This window comes from Synchiropus splendidus, chromosome 1 (genome assembly GCF_027744825.2).
Source record: "Synchiropus splendidus isolate RoL2022-P1 chromosome 1, RoL_Sspl_1.0, whole genome shotgun sequence".
Lineage (NCBI taxonomy): Eukaryota > Metazoa > Chordata > Actinopteri > Syngnathiformes > Callionymidae > Synchiropus > Synchiropus splendidus.
Window position 1 is genome coordinate 7,303,686 of NC_071334.1, and position 23,459 is coordinate 7,327,144.

At 45.0% G+C, this 23,459-nt stretch overlaps 1 protein-coding gene across 2 annotated transcripts in view; it reads left to right on the forward strand.

The window, feature by feature from the left end:
• Positions 1–23,459, forward strand: part of ddah1 (dimethylarginine dimethylaminohydrolase 1) — a 79,017-nt gene that overhangs the window by 47,189 nt on the left and 8,369 nt on the right. For both annotated transcript variants that reach the window (XM_053854266.1, XM_053854267.1), the window contains exons 3-5: positions 11,982–12,081; positions 14,082–14,155; positions 19,643–19,762. In XM_053854266.1, the coding sequence (XP_053710241.1) occupies positions 11,982–12,081; positions 14,082–14,155; positions 19,643–19,762 (294 nt within the window). The remainder of the gene's footprint in view (positions 1–11,981; positions 12,082–14,081; positions 14,156–19,642; positions 19,763–23,459) is intronic.

The window sequence follows — 23,459 nt, forward strand, 5'->3', positions numbered from 1 at the left end:
ACCACTGGAAACCATGGGGGGCAGTGTTTCTCTAGTGAGACACAACGAAGTAAGACGGAGATATGACCTCAAATCAATAGCACAATGAATTGGTTCTTACTTCTTACGGTAAATCCATGATAAATCCCCATCTCAGTGCTGTACATATTGGGAAGCACGGTTCATGAAAAAAGATGAACTACTAAAGTTCCATTTGAGTCTAACTTCATGACAATGACGAGGTGGAAGGCTGTTAAGTAAGTTCATTCGGAGCCACAGTCAGGAGCATCAGCACGTCAGCTCACAAAATATGAGACTATTGTCATTTCTCATGCCAAATGGAAATGATAAGAATTTAAATGAAAGCCTTCATCCATCCATCCATTCATTTTCCACTACTTATCTGTGGTCAGAGGCAGTAGCTGGAGCAATGCAAGAGACATCGTGGCTTCAAAGTGTCCTGAATCTGCTTCAGGATCTGGTCTGAGTTGGGCATGCCCAGCACAGTAAGTCGGGTGTCGCTAGTGCACGACTTGCTGAGGCAGCAGTCTTTACAACTGATCCCTGTGATGTGTTGGCTGTTTTAGCCCACGCGCCTTGTACTTTGTTTTGTAGGCACCTCTCTAAAACCCACCGAGTTGTTCCCAATCTGGAGGATTCCCTGACCTTCTGGTCGGGAATTCCTTCCTCGGCACCAGCTGCCACGAGGACTCCCTGCGTAGGAGAGGAACTGGGAAAGCCTTCTACAGAGAAATGTATCTCAACTTGACTCACTGTTTATGAAACTCCCCGCTTCATTTCCTGACATTTCTTATCTGTTTACTGTCTCCAAATATACCTCCTCTTCGGCCCTGCGGGGGCCTTGATAGTACACGCTCGTAAATCCAGGCAATCCTTGTCTGGTGTTTGGTTGGACATTCCATTCACTGGTACATCCCAGACCTCACCGATGTTAAAACAGCTTCAATATTTTGACTTTCCAGAGGCCTCGACTGGAACTCAAACAAACACAACGGGGATTCCGTCTCAAATTGTTTCAATTGAATCATCTTCGACGCAGCCCAGCGCCAAGTTTTGATTCTGTAAGGGTAATAAGCCTCGGTTAACCACGGCGCTCGGAAAGTCCTGACAGGTTATGGGAAAATTACTTCTTGTGACATTTGCGAGGTATTCCACTTTCCGTTCATTTGCTCGTCTTTGTCTGTTCTTGACCAGATGTACTGCCACTAATCTGTCTGTGGTGGAAGTGTACTGAAGCATACCACCATAATGTGGCAGCTTCTCCACTGTCAGAACACAGTAACTGTTGGACGTACAAACCCCTGCAAAACCGGCAAGGTTTTAAATGAGACTGTTCATGGTTGCACATTATTATTAAAAATAAATGCATGTTCTGGAGGAGCAACATGGGCAGTATGTTGTTGTGCTGGGCAGCAGCACTTGCCATCTTGTGACTGTATATCTGCTGTTTACCCAGTCTGTCGGATCCTGGCAGGATAATCTAGCAGAACGACTCTGGCAGTATCCCTTGGTTCTTGCTGAATATCAATTGGACCCAACTGTTTTTAGTCCAACACAATCAGTAGTCACGTGTCAACAACTACAACATTTTGCCGTTCGAATTCCTCAAAGATTTTCTTCCGTTGTATTCTCATAAAACGAGAAGGTCCTCGCAGTCTCAACACTTTATTAGCCTCAGTGTTTGTAAAATAAGCACTTTGTTTAACTTCCAAACACGCGGCCACATCCTCACACGCCATGTTACACAATATTTGCCGTGTTATTACATTTTCCCTAGAACTAGCACTTGGGTATTCCCGTGTATGCCAGGAATGTTTTCATGCTGCCACGTTTGGAAGCTTGATGAAGCCACGCAAAGCTGAGCTCCAGAGTGTTTGCTATCCCTCCTGGTTTGGGCCTAGAGGTCCAGTCTGCTGGGATCAATGTCAATAAATAGAAGCGACCAGAGTGAAGACTGTGTAATTACCGAAGCCTCTACTGTTTTCCTGAATGTTCGTGACTGGAGGGCTTCGTCTTTATGGCCAGCTTGGCTGGCGGAGCACAAGTCTGTGTGGTTGAGCATCACGTCATCATATTTTGAGAAATTCTAATATACAATTTTATAATCTCATTATATCTATAAATGTGTGTATATATATATGTATATATAATAGTTTTGTTTTTTTAAAGAGCCAGTCTCTTCCACTAACTTTGGTACAATGGGCATCTTCTTCTGGTGCTTATTTTCAGTGCCTGAAGTATTAGAAGAGAAGAACATTAATCTGTAGTTACATACTAGTAACAAGTAGCTACAACTGTAAACGCAGAAACACAGCACTGCAGAGCATGAATGCACTACGGGATGTTGGAAGATGCAGTTGAGCAAGTCAGCACCCTGGTTATTGAGCCACTGCTTGGACTTTTTTATGACCCACCCATTCACCCACATTATTTTACATATACTATAGCAGTGGTCCACAACCCCCGGGCCGGGGACCGATACCGGTCTGTGGATCAATTGGTACTGGGCCGCACAAGAAATAATTAATTACTTTTATTTTGAATACCAGATACTCTTGGTTAAGCCTAGGTCACTTGAGATCCAAAATGTAACCTACAAGCTCGCGAAATGAGTCAGAAACAGCCATCTTTGGAAAGTTTCTTCGCAAAGAGGAAAAGGCTCAGTGAAGAGACAGGAGAAAGAGCCTACGACTTCCAAGAGGAGGAAAGTCTTTAACAGACAATAGCAGGAGTTGTACTTGAATTATGGATTTATCATGGTTGGTGACTCCCACGTGCCGAGCATGCAAACATGCACAGGCCTCATCTGACAGTTCAAAGTGGCAACTTCTGACAGGAACCAAAAAATAGCCAAGAATATATCGCCTGTTTTGGTCGCGGGAAATCTTTTGGCACCGCAAACACATGGAACCTATAGAAGACACTACCATCTCGCTGCCACTGCACAGACAATCTTATACCTCCAGTGTGCAATGAAAGCAAAGCTGATATAAGTGTAGCAGACTGTTCTCCAGGCTGTAACTCCTCTAGAATGCAGTGAGTACTTTCTTTATGTGAGTGAGATGAAGAAGAGGACAGATAATGAAAAATAAAGAACAAGAGTTGAAATTTATCTGACTGCTTGATTGGCCCAATTGATACAAAAGTAGATTTTCTGTCCCGACAGTTCAGGATGTAAACTGTCGTAATGAATCGTGTTATGAAACGGTGCCCCAAACAAAAGCAGCGACGTGTTCCTCATGATGCTGGCGACGTGTCTGGCCGTGAAGTGGCTGAAAGGGCTCTTTTTTTCCAGCGGCAGCTTGCCAGACCCTTGTGGTTGAGGTGGTGCGAGGGTCTCCAGGACGGCTCCCGTTCACTGCGCACGCCCTCCTGTTGACCTACTTCTCAGCATTTATGTAATCCTAATGCTGATGAGGGCTTGCAACAGCGAGGGAGGGAGGGTGACATGGCTTGGTTAACCACAGGTATGTTCCAACGTACACGAAGGATTTATTTGCACAAGCCAAGGACGGGCCACGGAGGTCCTGTTTTCTTTAGGCTGCTGGTAAATGACTTCATTACATATGCACGTCACCGTCACTGACAGTGTTAATAACCTCCGTTTGTGGACCATTGAAATGTACCGTTTGACCACCGTGGCAGAGTTCCATTGGGCTTTTTTCCATGTCCGTGTGGCCTCGGAACTTTTGTCAGTTGATCATGAATGTTCCATTCATAAAGTCACCTTGTCAGTTTCTAATGTGAAAACCGGCGCGGCATACAAGACCACATCCGCATCATTATGAAGTCTTCATAACCATCTGAAGCTCAGACGTGACAGTTTGAAATGGCCTGACTTCAGTTCCGCCATCTTTTCAAATGATACACAAGCGATTGATCCAAATATGTGTGGGAGCTGGATTGCCGGTCTGTTGTGCTGCACAATGTGAACCAGAGAGACAGAGAACTGTTTGCATGATCTGACTCAGTCCAGTGTTGAGAAGATTGGTGACCTGCTGTGGGTCTCTGGTAGGATGGAGCTCCTGAGGAAGACACAAGCATCACGTACCTGGACATTGAATTTTAGCAGAGCTAGATGAGAGGATGGTCAGACGGGGGAAGGCAGAGAAGCTAAAATACTGATGGGAAATGGCCCAAGAAGAGGAATTTGAAAATCCTCAACAGATCTTTCTGTAGCCCCCTGACTAGACTAGCTACAGAGCCCACAGTGGGGAGTTGTCTCTTAACATGGTGCCGCCTTTATTTGGATTTTGTGTGTGACCAGATCAAAGGTTGACACTCTTAATGTCCCAACAGACGCAATGACGGCAGAGGTTGTTCAGAAAAATTCAAATTCAGAATTAAATTACAAACCACCCAGAGGTTCTCCAACAAGTTTACTTGACTTTTTTTTTTAATCTGAATACTTCTTGTTGCCACGTGCTCTTATGCCTTTGTAACAGCTAATGTTCCATCACACTAACCTTCATGGTTCTCCATCTATTTATCCACTGAACCTTTCGGATGGTTTTAAGTGTATCGACTTCTATCTTCATCCCAAATGAGTTTCCATGCGAGCACTACAAATATAGCCTTGTTTTTACAGTAGCAAATGCACTTGCAACAAACCAGAACCGTCCCTAATGGACCAGGTATTCTTGTCAACCACTCTTGCATATCTAATGGTGTCTGTGCAATTGTTTAACATTCCACTTCGTTTATGGCCCTGAAAATGTCGTCATTACTCCGGTTCCTGTTCGCAACATTTAGTCTGCTATCTGTCCCCAACATCATCCTCTGTCCTGGATGCCAAAGTTCTGAGCCGTGACGCACAAGTAAGGCCCACACAAACAAGTCACTCTTGGGTCTTTTGGTTCTCACAGCCGATCGAAGCAGAGGATTTCTCCTTTAACCCTCAGAGGTTCATAATTATGTGTGTCTGTGTTGTTTTTGACTAAACAGAATGATCAGCTGTGAGTTGGCGTTCTCACCAAGCAGAGGTGATGATTGGGATTTATGCAACATTGGAAGAAGTTTACATATGCACCGAGAGACGCAGTCGCATTTCTTGAAACTGGCTGTTGACCATTAGACTCAGTCAGTCAGATGAGAGAAGCAACAGAACTGTGCAGCCTGTTGAGATGGCTGGGGACATTCGACTGTGTGTGGTGCTGGACTGTGCAACATTCTCGAGACCATGTCCGTTGGATCGGCCTCTCCTGACTCCTCAGTTTACTCCCATGCCAGTAGCGAATGTAGCATATAGCAGTGGTCCACACATCTGCTAAAAAAATTCAAACACGAGAAATGCCCATCCCTCACCACTATTGTATGCGTTTGTTGAGATGTAGTTTGGTGTGTTTGTAATAACAGCTCAACCTTTATTGGGTTTCCTCGCTCAAGCTCCTTCATGCACTTGCACCATGCCGTCCTCTTTAGGGTTGTGCTCTGCAACGGACTTCACTCGTTATGATGTTTCTTTTGGGGTTTTTTCACCATAATCATGTCCACATCCATGATCCGTTTACATGCAGCAGAAACACTGCAGTGACTGACCAACCTGGTCAACATCCCGGTGGTAGCTTCCAGTCTTGCTCTTGCTCTCACCACAGTTCTCAAAACAATGTGACAGGCTTGTCTACATACTGGGCAGCTCACTTGTTACTTCCATTTCCTTGGGAGCAACTTGTGCTGCATTCAAGTTGACTAACATCATCCCACTACTGACACCAAGGATCAATCCTGAATCTTTTCTTCTTTTCTCCTCCATTGACACCCTTGCTGAGGCAATAGATTGGCAGAGTAATAAAATACTCCACTGCATATAAATGTATCAAAATACCTGTTGGAGGTGTGGACTGACATCTGTGGTGCGTTAGATCACTTCAGAATAATGATGCTTAAACAGAAGCCCTCTCTTGCCCCCTTGAGGCACCAGGTGAGGTGTGCTGAGTGGTGGCAGTCAAACTATTATGGCTCTGAGGAATGTTGTTGTTGTTTTGTAACCAGCCCTTTCCCAAACGTTGACGCTGGTGGTTCTCGGTAGCAGAATGCGATATCCATGGGTACCGGGAATGAGAGAGAGGAGAGAAAGGATCCACAAAAGCCCCAAATAAAAGCCCGTTCTCTTCTTGTACTGTGCTGGAACGGTAGGAATGTGGCCGGCCGGCTGACTGGCCCTTTGGTTCCTTCAGCCTCCCTAATGAATTTTAAAAAGCCTTTTTCATTCAAAGCAGGGTGCTGGCACTCAGCGTGTCGCCTGGCTGAAACCTTGAGCACAGAAAGAGAGCAGTACTGGAGGTGCTGGCAAAGCCAGTTGGCACCCAAGCAGGGTGGGGTATTGGATGTCCCTCACAGTGAGAGATAATAGGCCCGTCTGCTCTTACTGTGGCTTCCCATGCATTCTTGACCCTGCCACCGAGGTTTAGAAGCCGTGAGGGGAATGTGAGAGACACAAAAGGGAGGCAATGAAGAAGTAGAGGATGAGGAGAAGAGCCAAAGATGAGACAGATGCCCTTTTTAAACAGAGATCCTGGTGTACTGCTGTAAAAAAACAACAAAATAGGACTCCTCCTTGCACCTGTTTACATGGTAGAAATTAGAGCTGGAATGTTTAGTGTTAGATAACCTGCGTCCAGTATGCTCACTGGGGCTGGACGTGGGTATGTCGATGGTAGTCAATTCAGACTCTTTCATGCCTCGAGTGTCGACCACACTTCGTCTGGCCATAAGTGGAATTACTCTTTGTTACTAGAGTACTGCCAAGTAGCAGACCTCCAGGCATCATGAATGGTAACAAAGGTTCCAGTCACAGCTGCTGAAATGAGGTCTAAACTGGACACATTGGATGCTCCATTTTGTTCTAGAAGTACTTTTATTTTACGTGAATCACAAATGAATGGATACTTGCTTCTTAGGGCTGTGTATTGGCAGATATCCTGATACTCGTGTATTGGGATACAATATTTATATTGATACATGAGCGCTGATACAGTACCTTGTGATATGTGTTGATTCGATAAGTTCTGCAATATATTGTAATATTTGTTAACAAGAGCCATCATTTTTATGGGGTAAAAAGTCGAATAATGCAGTTGAATATTATGTGCAGGAAGACCAGTTAGTCAGTCCAGTTAGACTTTCTGTTAAATTTTGCCGTCCAACAATGGAATAAACACCTTCCTTTGTCCAGAAAATAACTCCACTATACAGAAAGGAAACTTTACTATCCAGAAAGAAACTATTAATACGCTCAAATATTGCGATACTTGATTCTGCTATATTGTATCGATAATTTGCTGGAATTTCGCAATTCTTGGTTGTGTGCTATTGTCTCGATATTTTTACTTTGTAGTGCATTATCTGATTTTCCCCCCTTAAAATGATGGTTCTTATTTCCGTATATTGCTGAACTTGCAGTATCGCAGTATATCGTATCACTGAATCCTGAATCGTGATGCGTATTGTACCGCAAGGTATTCGTCACAAATGCAGCAGCATATCCAGTATTTAGGTATCACATTTTTATGTAGCCGTCTTGAAATATCAAGACAATTTCACACAATCAAGTATTGTGATATATCCGCAAAAATACTGACACAATATCGCCGAATCAAGTATCGCAATGTTTGAACATATTAATATTTTCTTTCACCCCAATGAGTTCCCTTACCATTCCATCGTATGAAGGAAATCGTAACAGGCTGTAGGACAAGTTTTCAGTGTGTGTGATACATGCGCCACGTTCATATTAATATTAGTCTTTAAAGGGTCAAGCATAAACATCAGCAAGTTTTTAATGCTGGGCCATTCGGTTATGATCTTGAGGTGAAGTGTGGACGCCCTCAGTGACAGCTTCCACCGTCAGCGCTGGGAAAGAGCGAACCAGCATCAACAGAAGCTGCAGCTATGTTTATGATGGCAATGGGATCCATGTGGATAAATCCCGAGAGCCTCCAATTATAGCAATCTAAGTTGAGCAGTTGATAATAGCCTCTATGCTACACAACGTTTAGCAGAGCCATATCGCAGCGTAATGCCTCTTAATACCTGTCAGATCCTTTCTGTCTCGACAGTGGAGAACATGCCCGCTGCGGTAGAAAAAATACAATTCCCAGTGTTTACTGTTTCACTCGGCGGCTTGATGTGCCAACGCTGCACAAGCACCGACGCTTCTGCTGCAACACGTCGATGGCGGCGTCCAGAGTCCTAATGAACGGGAAGAATGCAGGCAGGTGGAGGTGGGACGATGTCAGGAAGGGCTTTTTGGCTCGAGCCTGTCGGTTCTGTGCCAAGCAAGAACTGTTTGAACAGGTGGAGCAGGTGAATACTGACATGGCTGTAAGTCTTTCTTTATGATTACCGACATGTCTAGAGAGGAGTCGATTGCAAAATCCAACTCTTCTATCGCCAATTGTGAATGCAATTCTGCTTCTGGAGGCCAAGAACAACTTTTTCTGATCCACCCATCTGTCGACGCTGAGATAACTTTCTCTCCCCCACGCCCCCCGAACGTTATGAAACAATGACTGCAGCGTGATTGAAATAAAGATGCGATGTGTTACTCTTTCACCGGCGATGGGTCTGAGAAAAGTCGAGTTTGCTGAGGCTGTGCAGGACTTTGCGGAGAAGGAGGTGAGCAGGTGTGGTTCGGTGCTTCTGAAATACGGGAGCATTTCATGAAAACAGAACGCCTCTGTGTGGACTCCGGATCAGAGGCTGTGTGCCCTTAATATTATTTGGCTGTGTGGAGATACCATCACATTTGAAGCCTGTAACCGTGGAGACCGTAGTGTTTTGAGCCAGTTCATTTCAATTATAATGTAACTTTAAAATGTTTTCCCTCGCTTCTTGCCCACGTTGCTTGGATATGCTGCAGCAGGTGAAACTGATTTTTTTTAATACAATATTCAAGCTAAATTTCAGCCCAAAACGGGCAACAACCAGAAAAAAGTAGCATATAAATAAAGTGGGTGAATTGAGTTTTCTCCCACAGGTGGAGGGCGTCTCCCTTAGAGATGGGGTGAGGAGCTCTGTCACTCGGGAGAGACTCGGGGTGAAGCTGCGGCTTCTCCGCTTTGAAAGTTGTGGATGTCTCATGAGGATCTACCAGGACCAGGTGGAGGGATGATATCCCTCAGTTGGAGCTGGTGGATGTTACCCGGGAGAAGGGTGTTCGGACTAACCTATTCAAGTTGCTGGAGGCGACCTGGCAACAGCTAAGCGGATGAGAATAGATAAAAATCCTATTATATATAACTACTTTACAGTGCTGCCACGAGCACTTCACCTGGTGCCTCTTTTCCTGCCCCTTTATGATGTAACATTGTGTAACTAAATGGTCCGACACTGATAGAGAAAAATGTCCTCTGACATTCACTCAATTGAAATAAATATTCCGTGGACACTTACTCAACCTGCAGCGCACTGGAAACTCTGAAATGATTTCGGAAAGCAATATTTGGCTCCCTGCCATGTGAAGAGTAAATAAATCCTTGTCAAATTTGGGCGCTGCACATTGATCGATGACTGTTAAAACGTCTTGTCAAAAGTGTTTGTGCTGGAAAACAGCGAGCGTCGCTGCCAAAATCAACCCACATACAAAGCAGTCGGCGCCTCAGCTGCACCGGCTGAACTTTGTCTGGGTGATCGTTTAAAATAATTCAATAAAGAAGCTAATGGAGAGCACATATGCAGGTTGAATGAACGAGATTCATACATGACCTGTGCTAATGTTTAGAGTGAGCTAGCATGGAGTCATTTGACTTCAGGGTATGCTGGCTGCAGCAGTGCTATGACCTCATCGAGTTTCCACTGGAGGTCAGGGGAGGCGCACGCTCACTCCTCCACTTGAGCAAGAGAGCAGATACCATCTCAATGTCTATGTTTAGGGGCCATAACATTTCGCACGGTGGTCGAGGCAAATCCTTGGGTCATATCACCTCCAGTGATGTCACAGGAAATTCCACAGAGCTGAGGTAAAGGGCTCCTCATGGAGGTGCTGGGGGATTCCTGGTCAGGGGACCACTCGGATAGCAGAGATACCACAGTGCGACTGACAGGTTCAAGCAGCGGAAGTGTTTTATATATACAGTCAGGGAGGGGGGGGTGTGAGGAGACGCTCATGATGTCATGGCTCATCTTTGAGTCAAACGTGATGCTGTTATGGTTCGCGTTCCTGTTGATCCGAACCTGATTTGTGTGCGAGTGGTTGCCATGTGAGGGACTGGCTAACGTGTCCGGGGTACCCCCTGTCTCTCATGTCTCTCGTGTCACGACCATCTGATAAGGGAATGAAGGTTTGAAGGGGGAGTATTTCATGTGCTCAAATCAACTTGGGAGACAACAGATGTTCTTTTGAAAGGGGCATTTCAAGGGATTTCTTCTCAACATTCCACTCATTTTCCACACATTCTTCAGGAGCTCTGCTCAAGAAGGAGTAGATGAACTTGAGTTGTTGGTTTCTACCTGCAAATCTACCATGCAGAATAGAGCAGTGACCAAAGATGTGCCATTGTTCACTTGGAACAATGGAAGGGCTTTTCACACATATGATCCGCTTCTTTGCTCCGACTGCGTGTCATCCTAATTCCAAATGGAAAGTGAAAGTGGAATGAGAAAAGGGAGCGCTAATAACATGTGGTTGTGAGTCTGCAGTGTGATGAGGCATCACCTGCATGACCTCATGCTTGCTGCCTTCCCAAAATGAGTAAAAGCAGAAGCAGTGAGTTCAGCCGGCTGAGGTCATAGTGAGATCGCGCTGGTGGAAACACTGATGCTCTCGCTGACATGACTGGACTTGGAAACTGCTGTGAAAATTTCAAGTCATTTTGTTGGTCTTAGAAAAGACTGAAACATGGAAGCCAATGGAGAATAGACACTCGAAGCACTTCCTTTTCTGTTGCATCATTTTCACGACTCATTAAAACAGTGCTATCGCAGCTTCCCTCATGAACCAACTGAGGCCCAGGAAAAAACATATATTAATGTAATGTTGCAGCTAATGTTGAAAAGCACAAGCCGGACGTTGTGACTCTGATGTGACGCATGAAATAAAATAAAAACCCTTTTTATTGTATATGAACTTTAGATTAAATATATAACTTTTGATTAAATATATATTTAATTGAATTCTAATGTTTTATATTCAAAATATATGTCTAGAATGTTCTCATACAAGCGAACTGACACGGTTTCATTTTGATATTGAAGATACTGGACGTCAAAGAACTGGAGCGTCTTTTACATTTTTATCCTCATTTATGCTTTCTGACTGATGGACCTCATGAAGTCATCTATTGTGAGACTTTTGTCCACTTCAGGCCACTGTAGCGCTACGTGCCTCTGTTGTTGGGGTTTTACAGACCATAAATTCTCTACACTGTTATTCTCAATTTCCTCACTTGAGCAGCATGTGGTCACTGAGACCGGTACCACCAAGGTCCGTTTCTCTCATTGCTCTTTCTCTCTTGTACACGCGCGTCTCCGCCACGTGTATGTGTCACCTCTCCATCCCTAATTTGCTCAAACCTTGACTGAAAGAAGTGTCACACGCTGAATGCCAGAGACTTGAGAGCCCAGTGTAATTGATTCGAGACCATGCTGAGAGTGATGCAAACAGAGGATGAATCCAAGCAGAGGGAGGAGAAAGAAATGACACCTTTACATTTAAATGGGAAATAAATGCAAAGCTTTTTGAGCTGATTCAGCAAAAGGACAAGTTTAAGAGCGATTCTACAGGAAACCGGAACTATCAACCTCGATTTGGTGATGTTTAAAATGAAATTGTTGCACGCAGTGGGGGCACAGCGCCCCCTTTCGGTGCATTTTATGGAACTGGTAACCATGTGTTAGTATGTTAGTACTGAAATATGTCATCATGGATCATCTAACTCATGCTACTATTTATGGAAGCCACTAGAGAAATGATGTCTTGTGCCTGGACTGTGATCTATAAGAACCTGCGTGATGAGCTGGATGTCTCTGTTCTTTACTTTCAGACTGTGTTAATGAAAGAAACTCTGAAGAAGCTGGGTTTGAACATCGTGGAGATGACGGATGAGAACGCCACACTGGATGGAGGAGACGTCCTGTTCACAGGTATGCAGGCCTTTAGCTAGGATTTAGCTAGGAAACAGGGCGTCCAAAACCCCGAGGAGAGCGCCATGTATTCCTCCGATTAGAAAGCAGTGAGTTAGTTTTGTGAACCATTGTTTAAAGTTTGGAACTTATCTGCGGTTTCCTCCTGTCAGCACCGTCAGACATCCCATCAATAGCAGCGCATTTCCACGCCGCGACTTACCGCGAGATGTGGATAACCGCTAGATTACGGTGGTAAACAAATATGGCGACCGCGACGGCCGAAATACTGTTGCGAGAGGTTCGAGAATCTGCGAATTTGGATCACATTCGGCGAAAAACCAGTGAGATGATGCTACGAGTTGGGCATTATACAGGTACTGAAGATACATTTAGGGCGTCCTGCTGAGGAAACAGGGCGTCCGGTTCTGAGCGCTGGAGGGCGTCCATTTTTTCATGTTTTGCAGTTTAGATGCCCCTAGCTAAAAGCCTGCAGGTACGGGTCTCAGCAGTGCAGAAACTTGACTGAAAGTGAAAAACCTGACCTGGTCCTGGGTCAACCATGACACCCTCCACCATGTCCTTCAGCCAACTCTCAGTAGGCTATAGGGCCTTCAGTAGACACCCTGCCATGATCCTGAGCCAGGCTCCTCTCAGGACAGAGGAGAAGCACTGAGCATCTCGCCCTAACTCTAGGAGAAAGTCGCCTCTATCTGTGTTTTTACTCTGCCAGTCTCTACAAACCTTGTGACCACTGGTGAGAGCACAAATCCATCTGTATATAATGGGCTCTGTCATTGTGCTCAGCTCTTCCTTCACCACAACAGACAGAAAGAAAACCTGAAAGAAGTGAATGTAGGAAACCAGAAAAATGACCATCGGTTGCGTACAGTCCTGGAAAGCTCATCATGTTAACCCGCTATTGATGGCCAGTGAGGCAATGTCAAGCTTTCAGTGACTGAAGTCAGAGCCCTGTGAGGAGCTTCTCAGCAAAGACGTGACCTGAGGAGTCGTTGAAGTCAGTCACGTCTTCAGAGAGCGCCGGAACGTCTCTGCATTCAGCTCATAAAACCCATGAAAGCCGAGAGCCCACTGCACGGTGGTCCCTATGAGATTCTATTCATGTTACAGTCGTGCGGTCGTTGAAATGTGGGTCAGTCTTGTCTACACCGTGGAGGCCACAAGGAAAAAGAAAAGTATAGTACACCTAATTGGGTTTCGAGACAGCGCTGCCATGATTGTGTTCCTTCCAGCTGAAATGGCTTTCACATGGCACGGATAGAAACATTTCCTGTTGGCTGGGACGCGTTTGTAAAAGCTCTGCAGCTACAGTCGGCGCTCGCCCCTCAGCGTCTGCAGGCTTCAGGGGCAGGAAAAAAAAGATTTTGAAGGCCAGTGTTCTCCTGAATGAGGGCCACTTCTCTATCGCAGCTCAGATTCTCCAAATGCAGTGCAGAAGAAAAGATCACCTATGATTGAGTTGTGTGTCCGAGTCTCAAGTGGATTCACTGTGATTTGAGCTCAGATTGAACCGACAGTATCAGAGAAAAACTCACCTGAAATATTGAGTCACCTTGATTTCCATATGTAAGTGACTTAGCCAGTTTGTTTTGCTGCTAGATATTGAAGTGGGATGTAGTGTGGCTCCTACCACAAGCCGTTACAGGAAAAAAAAAGGGTGTTTGTGCTGCCATTACGACTTCCTGGTGTGTGGAGAGAAGCCATGCTGCAATTCCTTGCAAATTTCATTCATCCAATCCAAAATCCATGACAATTCAGGGCAGAGGTGGCGCCTCGACGTCGACCCCTCTACCTCCCAGAATACCCCGTATTTTGCTTGCTTTGTTGAATGTTGTTTCTGAACTGAGTCCCTCAAACTGTTGAGGTTGCATTTCTGTAGTTGCTATGGACACAATGATGATGGTTCACTCAGCAGGTCTAGAATGAGCCTCACTTTGAAGTCTCACAAATGAAGGTGCCATGTTAGTTCCGTCATCTGATCATCATTGACCTTTGTCCAGGTCGGGAGTTTTTTGTTGGCCTCTCCAAACGGACCAACCAAAGAGGAGCTGAGATCCTCGCTGACGCGTTCAAGGTGAGTAGAAGATGGCGTGACGGCTGAAGTGGCTTCCAACATAACATAAAGACATCAACTCATGTGCTCATGACTTATGGTCTGTTATGATTTCAACCTGACTGAAGCACTCTGTCCACCGGTCTGCTTCAAGTCCTGCTGCGGCTTTATCAGCCACACCTTGGTCCTTCTGCTGTTTATGTGTGTGGCGGTGGCCTGTCAGTGCCTTCACCACAGAGGCATTTGTGCAGGGAGACAGTGAAAGTCAGAAACCTCCGTGCAGTTGTGGGGACCTTTCAGAGTTTTTTCCTCCTCTCTCAACTTGATGCATCGATCGCACATTCAGTGAATGTACAAATAACGTTGGGTGGTGAAGAACCACTCTGCAGAATGAGCAGTGGATGTTCTCATGTTGACTTACTCCTCCACCTTGACCAGCCTTGCTCATCCTCTCACATCACTCATTCACCTCAGCGGTCGTCTTCCTCTTCTTCCCTCTCCTTGTGTCCGAACCATCTGGCCTCCCGAACTTTGTCTGAACTCCTGGACACATGGTATAACTGTACCATACAGTTTGGGGTTCGAGTCCCACTGGGTAGTGTGAGTGCACGCACTAACTCTTCCTCTTTATTTAGGTTCACGTGAGTGTAACAGGAAGCTGTAGTTCAAGACGCTCTCCGCTGCACCTGGTTTTTGTAGGACAAAACTTTCCACAGATTTTCCCTTCGCCTCTTCATTCCTTATTGTCAACCAGCTTCATTAAACTCCTGTGACTTTCGGCATCTGGGTCACAGTTGTCAACATCCAAGCGCACTCATCAAGTGTGGTTTACTGAGAGGAAAGAACAACAGCGATAGCAGCATAGATCTGATAAATGACGGAAAAAAGCATCAGCGTAAGTGAGTTTTCCTGTTGTCACTTGCCAAGAAGCATCATTACAGCTCGAGCCTATCGAAGATAACAGGAATCTGAGGCGAGGAATTCAAACAAACGGCATGAAAAAAGAAAAGTGAAAAAAAGATGTTGTGAGCTCCTGATGCTGTGGCCTGACTCTGCACTGCCGGATTGCCAGTTTTGTCACGGTCTCTCCTGTAACTCTCTCCAATAACAGTAAGCTAGGCCACTGCGACCCTGGCGGAGGTTGCGTGACTAAACCCTTCCTGTTCAACTATTGTCTCACTCATGTTTGACACAACATTCTGGATCTGTGCCTCCACTGCCAAAGATTCTATTAACATGTCTGGAATGTCGTGTTTTCAAAGACGAGAGTCCTGGAAGTTTTTACATTTTATGCGTTTCATCACGAGACAGTTCGAAATATCCAACTATAAATAAGTCCACCTCGCATGTTTTTAGCAACCCTGGCCCAAAATGTTCTCATAAATCGTTTCAATACTTACTCTGCCCTAGTTAACAATTTCCAACTTCTTTATTTTGAGCATCACTTAAGAAGCTGTAAAACTAAACAAAAAGCCATGTCTCACCAAGTGTTCACTAACCAAACGAGTGACGTGTAGCTATTTACAGTCTGTTAGCTTGAAGCTAACAACAGTGGTAAATCCATACGGCGCAGCTAGCATCTACAAACGCAACTTCACGGAAGACATTCAGAAAAGAAGAGCCGCCACGGACCGTTATCACTTCCTGAAGGCGATTGGTTTTGGCACCACACGGACGTGACACTTGTGAAGAAGCACCATGTTTAATTTGATTGAAAAATGTCATGAACTCGAGATGTTAAAAAACATTCAATAAACTTCAAGATGAGTGGAGGAGAAATTCTTATAGCCATTAGGTTGGATCCTTCCGTGCGTGCTTTATTTCCTCCATATTTCGGCATGTTTCCACAAAGCTTACGGACCAAATGGAGCAGTACCACCAGAAACTATGTTGGTTGCAGTGTTGCTGTTACTACCTGATACGTAGCTCTAATGAGACACGAAGAAGACATAACAATAGCGGAAACTCTCCGTCCTCCAGTGGCGATATATTTAACATCCTCACCAACCACCACCTCCTACAACGCTGCCTCCGTTTCCTCTTTTGTGCAAGAGCTACATGATCAGTACGCTTCCACAGTCGCCATGTTGGTTTTGGAGTTTGCTGTTGTCATAAACCTTTGACTCTGGGCTGCTCCCCCTGGTGGATATATTAGTGAATAGTAATGCCAACGTAGAGAATACATTGAGGTATGTGATCTAGTAAATCCAATAGATGCTGCATGGCGTATTTATCATCTTAACTATGTGCATAACTAACTGCGTGTTTGTGTGTCTCTTCCTCTCTTGAGGCCGAGCTCATGCAGTAAAATGCTGCAGAAAACTGATGCGAGATTTGCGATGACATCAGCAGCATGACCATGCAGGAAGTTAGAGTGGAGTTCTTTTTCATCAGAAAATGGAGACTTTTGTACTTCTTTCGTGCCATTATGTTTGGTTGGCAGCTGTTTGGATCGGGACGTTCTTATTTCTGCTCATGTTATTTTCCACCGGAGGCATAACGTTAATGATGATTTGACCTATGTTGCTCTTTCGTCGTCGATCATTCTGTTTCCTTCTCATGATGGGGAACTCAAACAGCCCTAAGAGATGTCATTTATTTTTATAGGAAGCTGGTTGTGGGTTTTGGCGAATGCTTCGTGAACACAACTTACGAACAGCGTGGCACAGCAGGCTGGACGCTTCGCACTTCTCCATCGTGGTTTCCTAGCTGTCAGGTGAGCAGAGAGGATGTGAAGCCTGTCGGTAAACACAGCAGCTGGATCAGACAGAGAGGAGGAAACGTGTGCTTAAAGATAAGAGAGGAGCTGGCAGGTGAGCCGAGCCCAACGTGGAGAGATGGACTGCAGCACAGATGCGATCAGACGATAAGCCGCTGCAGGAGTGGAAACTAAATAGCGACGATCTGGTGGCAAATTCAAAGAGGTCTGTGTGAGTCACACCAATAGATGGGGAAAAAACTTCTCTTCTAATAGTGTGACGCCGACACTTGGGTTAATTCATATGTCGACTCTGGATTATAAGGGTCATGTGGAGCACTGTAATTCACCCTGACCAGTAGCTAATTCAAACTTTCTTCCCCTCAGCTGACGCGCCCAGTCGATCACGAATGACCAGCGGGAGTCTCGACACGTGAAGCACTTAATAACATCAAGGTAGTGAGTCGCAGCAGAATCCCAGATCAGATTCAGTTACAGTCAGATATAAGCACTGTCCAGGAGGCTGCTTGCTTGATATTCTGCTCATGGAATCGATTTGAGCTGAAGGCGAGTGGAATGGATGTCTCTGTGAAGAGAGGGCGAGATAGACAGATGAACAGTGGTATTGCTGTTCACCAATATATCCACCAGGGGGAGCAGCCCAGAGTCAAAAGTGTACGACAACAACAAACTCCAAAACCAACATGGTGACTGTGGAAGAGTATTGATCATGTAGCTCTTGCTTACAAAAGAGGAAACAGAGGCAGCGTTGTAGGAGGTGGTGGTTGGTGAGGATGTTATATCGCAACTGGAGGACGGAGAATTTCCGCCATTGTTTTGTCTTCTTCGTGTATCATGGGAGCTATGTATTGGGTAGTAACAGCAACACTGCCCCCCATGGTTTCCAGTGGTACTGCTCCGTTTGGTCCGTATCAGTAAGCAGAAATGTTGATGAAATTAATACTGAGCGCAAACAGAATGCTCCGTCCAGATCCGGATCCGTACGTAACATTGAGCTTAAATTGGCCTTAAAGATTTAAGTAGAGACAGAGATGGTGAAAAAATAATGGTTTAATTTTATCTTTTGGTGACCCCAGTTGACCCACTTTAAAGAATCGACCTCAAATCCTGCGAGACCACACGTTGACATAACAAAGTAGAAATGTTCCAACAAAAATGCAACTCACTGCATGAAAAGTGCGTTGGATTGTGAAGGTTTGATATGTTGTTCCGGAAGAATCTGAATGATTTTCACTCACACACAAGGAAACGAAAACAGATATGGACCATGACATCTCATCCTACAATGTTTTATTTTTTTTCCTTTAGTTCATTTTCAGTTTCACCAGATTCGTACTTTTTATTTTATTACTTCTCTATTTTGATCTGAAAGTCAAGGTATTATTGTCTGTCCACCTGTATTTTTCTGCATTGTTTTCTCATGTTTATGATTTTTCCACTTTAGGAAGTTTATTTAATTCTTTATTTAATATTTTTTCCCCTTTTTTTCAACCACTCTCATTCTATGACCCATTGTATTTTGTAATTTCTATGCGTCATTACATATTTGTTCAGTGCTGTTCTGAAATCCACCAGTCAACACGCACTCTCACCCAGCTCTAATTTTACTCTTCCGGATCGAACGCCGACTCCTATCTTCACGTCCGTAAACATGACATGACTAGCACCGCTCCACTTCTGGGTCAGTGATGTTGCTGCACGCTGACCTGGCAGTGAACAGAAACTTCCACTTGTAGCCGTGTTGCTAATGAGAGACGTATGACTCTGCTAAACTTCAGGCGTGAGGAATGAGCCGGCTTACATAATTCCCAGTTGTCCCTCTGTATCTTCTAAACAAGAACCAAGGAATGAGTCTGGGAACACATCAAAGCTGATTTTTTTCCCTGCGATCTGTCCGTCACCGTGCCCATCGTTCACAATCTGTGCAGGATAATTGGGCTAATGAGTCGGGGTGAAAAGTTTGACTCTGTATAAATATGTCTATATGTACCGTATATGTATATATGAATGGAAAACTATAGGCGGACGGAACATGTTTTCCTGGGTTCGATGCAGCAGCAGGCTTCTAAATCACATCCGAGATTCATAATGCGGCCGCATTTATTTCGCGTGAGTCAAGGCAGGTTTAATGCAGAGGAAAGGAAAATATAGATGACGATGTATATCCCATCCTAATTCGAATCCCAGCCCTTGAAATGGATGGCTGCAGTTTTCCCTCCTATGGTTTTCAGGAGTCTCCAAATGTTATATAACTGTCACTGGCTTTAAGTTCTGGATGAAACATTTCATTCAAAAGTTTGAACTTCCTTTCGCTGGGAGCTCGCTCATGGTGAAATCCCGTTGGTCCATTGCTCGGGGTCAGAAACTACAGCTTCTGAATATACATGAAGAATCCAAGTCAATTCTGAGTGACTGGCATGTCAGAATTCTCAAGATTCTCTTTTGAGTTTTGTTTTCCGAGCAGACCTTGAGATTCCTCCTCAGAAGACTAGATGAGAGAAGAGATGGGTGTCCTGGAGTTTCGGTCTAGAGTCATGCAGATGACCTGGAGAAGATCCTGTGTTCTCTGAAAGTCTTAACAGAGTCTGCAAACATCCTGCAGCTGGTGAAAGTGTCCCGTCGAGTCTGTGTAATCCTCCCATGATCACCTGCCTGCCGTCTTCTCCACAGACTGGACTCCAGACTGGGCAGCCATTGTCCGGGTTTACAGCAGCGTTGGCGCCTGCTCTCTTCTGACTCATTTATGTCGACGTCCCGTTTGTGAATCATCTCCCGCCTCTCCTGTGCAGGACTACGCCGTGTCCACTGTCCCAGTATCGGACTGGCTGCACCTGAAGAGCTTCTGCAGCATGGGCGGACCCGGCCTCATCATCATCGGCTCCAGCGAGCCGGCCCAGAAAGCCCTCAAAGTAAGAGACGCGTGTTCCAAACCCAGTGGTGGAGCTCAATGTGCTCCTAGTTTCCATGTTTGTTTACGATCCCGCTGCTGTTTACTCGTACTCAGGTGGCCTGTTGGCGCCGTCCAGTTGGTCCTCCTCACCGAACTGTCCTACAGATTCATTTACATTGGAACCATGCCGATATGCTCCTGACTTCTAATGCTGTTTTTCACACTTGTTCTTCTGTCTGTGCTTTCTTCATGTGGCTTTGTATTGGACGAGTTTGGTTTTAAACTTCAATCTTACTGAGGTACTGAGGGCTCTGCAGTAGTGCAGCAGTACTACATGTCTCAGTATTTTCCTCTCTGACTAGGGAACTTGTGGACACTACCTAAAAGTCTGATCTGCCGTTGACGTCGATATGAATTTTTGTCCGGACTGAGCAGTTACAGTTACTGAGACTTACACCGTGTTATTCCCTCAGGTCCAACATATCCAAGTCCATGTCACTGAAGTGGTTTACTTGAAATGACCATCAGTAAACACCAGTCTCCTGCAGCACCGTCATCATTCTACATGAATCTCTGCTTAGTGCAGATGGGGTTTTCACCTCCTCCTAATGTGACGGCTCCCCCAACTGGCTCAGCCTGCAACTGCACATCATGATTCCCGATAACCCCAAACAGACTCCTTCCTGTGTCGAGTTGTTCCCGCCTGTTTGTTGACGCCGCTAGTTAACGAGTGCAGCGGTTTTTAGCCAGAGCCTTAATGAACTTCTCACTTCATTATTGCGCTTCACGTCACCTTCTTCAGTGGAGGCTTTTTTTACAAGCCAGGACTTGGAATTAGCCTCCAAGAATAGACTCTTAATGGCTTGTTTTGGCTCCTGGGTTGAGCCTCGCCACACAGATGATTCCATGAATTTCCGTGCCGTTTCAGATGAGATTTTAAGAAAATGTCCATTTGGTGACTGTGTTCAACCTGAACATTTCCTGGAGGGGTTTGGTCATCCGCCTCTCCTGTCAGCACCAAGCTTTTCCTGTGAAGTCATCCTCCCCAAATGACCACCTCTGTCACTGTGGGCAGCTGGCTGGTCTCCCTCCCTGTGCTCCCTCTGGATTCACTAACCACATTTTAAGTTATGATGTCAGCCCCCCCTGGAGGGCACGATGATGTCATCATCTTAGTTCCTGTCCAGAGCCTGATTACATATCCCGCTGTTTTCACGTGACGAATGAACGTAATTGGAATTTAAGATGATGAACTTCTGACTGCGTACATCAGCGTTATGTCATTTTTCTCTTCAGTGTTGCGTTGCGTTCATTGGCTTTGATAAAGGTGTCTTCAGCTGAGCTTTATGAACCTGGCATCAGTGTTGGTTTGAAACTGAACAAACAGTTTCTGGTCCTCAGACTCGGCTGAGTGGAGCTCTCAAGAATGAAGTACAAGCTACATTTGGTAAAATGGTAAATGTAGTTACTAGAGATGCACTGAAATGAAAGTTTGTGGCAGAAGCTGGATAAAATGTAAAATCCTAGGTTTAATAACAAATAATGTTTTCGCTATTCTTAAAATATCGCAACAATAGTGCCGAATACTAGCGTTGTAGTCTGGACCACACCAACCGAGACCAAGACATTATCCAGACTGGAGCTTATTGAGATGAGACGGTAAACTGCATATAAGGTGCCACACACAAATGAGCTGCAGGGGGTGCAGGCAGACATTTGTTAACCAGTCAGGTGTCAGCTGAAGTCTTCAGACACCTTATTGGTGTTTGGGCATCCGACTGACTGCAGTTGCAACACAAACCTTCACCCAATGTGGCCCTTTTGTGAATCAGTTTGAGTGAAAATTAAAAAAAAAAAACTGGACAAAAAGCCAGAATCCTGCTCCTAATAAAATGAATAGTAATAATAAAATAAGTGGTAGAATGCAAGTTAGCTTAGCCACAGTGAGGCTACACAGGAGGCTCTAGATAGTTTGGTTGAATATGCTCTCCAACACTTTAAAATATCTGAAAACTTCAACACTGTATGCAGACTTTGAATCACTGTTCGCACTAAAGTGTCGTCATGACGACGGTGGAGCCGGCCGCACTTCGTACTTGACACCATGGACAACAGAGTACTGATCAAATAAAGAGGAAGACATGGGTCGGACAGTCAAGAATAGTGGAGTGGGTTGCCAGAATTTCGTCAGCAGCCTCCTCTACGTGGCGCTGTTTTGTATTTGAAAAACACATTCTCATACATTGTGAAGCGGAAATCATTGTTGCGCTGCTTCATTACGTTGGTTACTTTGTGACTGGAGCTCATGTGCGTCGAACAAGAATCATTTACGGATTAAAAAAATCTCCCTGTGTATATTTGAACTCGTGCTCTGCCAGATGGCCCAAATAATTGCCACAGCTTTTGTTCCCACATCCTGGCGGTGTTGCTCCAAACACCCCAGCAATAATAATTCCTGACATGCGTCGCGGGGCGATAATAAAGGCTTGTTGTAGATCAACAGGAAGTCATCTCCTTCTCATTTCCCCTCCACATTAGGACGCTAGCAGGATCCGTGCCACTGTTGTTTGTGGGAGAAAAGGAGCATTGTCGCTAAGCACTTGGGCATTAGCCCCACAAGCATTGTAAATATCCAAAACAAGATCCAGATTGGAGTTACGGGAGCCCTCACTGTGGCTCTTTGTTGACTGACTGTCATTGCCTGCCCCCCCCCCGGGTGGTGGTGGTGGAGGGGGGGGAGTTCATTACCTTCCCGTAAATATTTTGGTTTGGGCTTTTCTGACCGAGCACATTCTGCTGCCCGCTCAGCGCTGTGTATGAACTGGAGCGGGGCCAGTTGGCTTTCGACTGGAGGGAGAGACATCGTGATTTATGTAAGCGTGAGAGGATACAAGCCTCTGATAGTCTTGAATATCAGACACAGAACAGTGTGACGTAACACGCTTGCAAGAGACCTGGGAATTTGGACTGGTGTGGATATACCCAGCAGCGGCTCAGCGCTGACGCAGCCTTTTTATCGAGCATCGTCGACTGATACCATTTCACAGACACAGATCAAAGCAAATGAGTTGTGTTGTCTGTATGTCTCTGTAGCACCTAGAGGCACTGGATGGTTCATGCCGTCCTCCTGGCTGTGGGTGGAGCCATTTATCCCACAACTCAGCCTCCTGGTCAACCCAAGTGAGACCAAGGTGCCTGTAGCCGGGAGCCTCACTAGTGCAAGTTGAGCTTGAGATGACTCAAGCTTCAGTTGGAATAGTCAGCCAGCATCAGACACTTTAACTTAAACTGGTTCCATATAAGCCAGCGGTCCTTTTTGTCTTTTCCAGAGCAGATGGGCCTGGGACCCATTCAAGTAATAGAACTGCATTAATAATGCTACATTTCATTCATATTCAAAAACCATCTTGTGAAATGAGATGAAACCATGTGATCATCGCCATGGTATTTGTTATCAAAACTCAAAAGTTATATTCATCAAATGTACTTAAACAAAAAAATAAAAAATGAATACGCTTGATTAAATTAGAAGAGAATAGTTGATGCAAACTATTGAAAAAAATGAAAAAACTGGACATAAATTTAACGATACCATAAATATAACAGAACAATATCTAAATATCATAAAATAAAAATAATATAAATACATGTTTTTTTCCCCCAAAATAAACAGTAAAGTGCAAATGAAAGCGTTGCTGTAAAAATGTCAAATTATA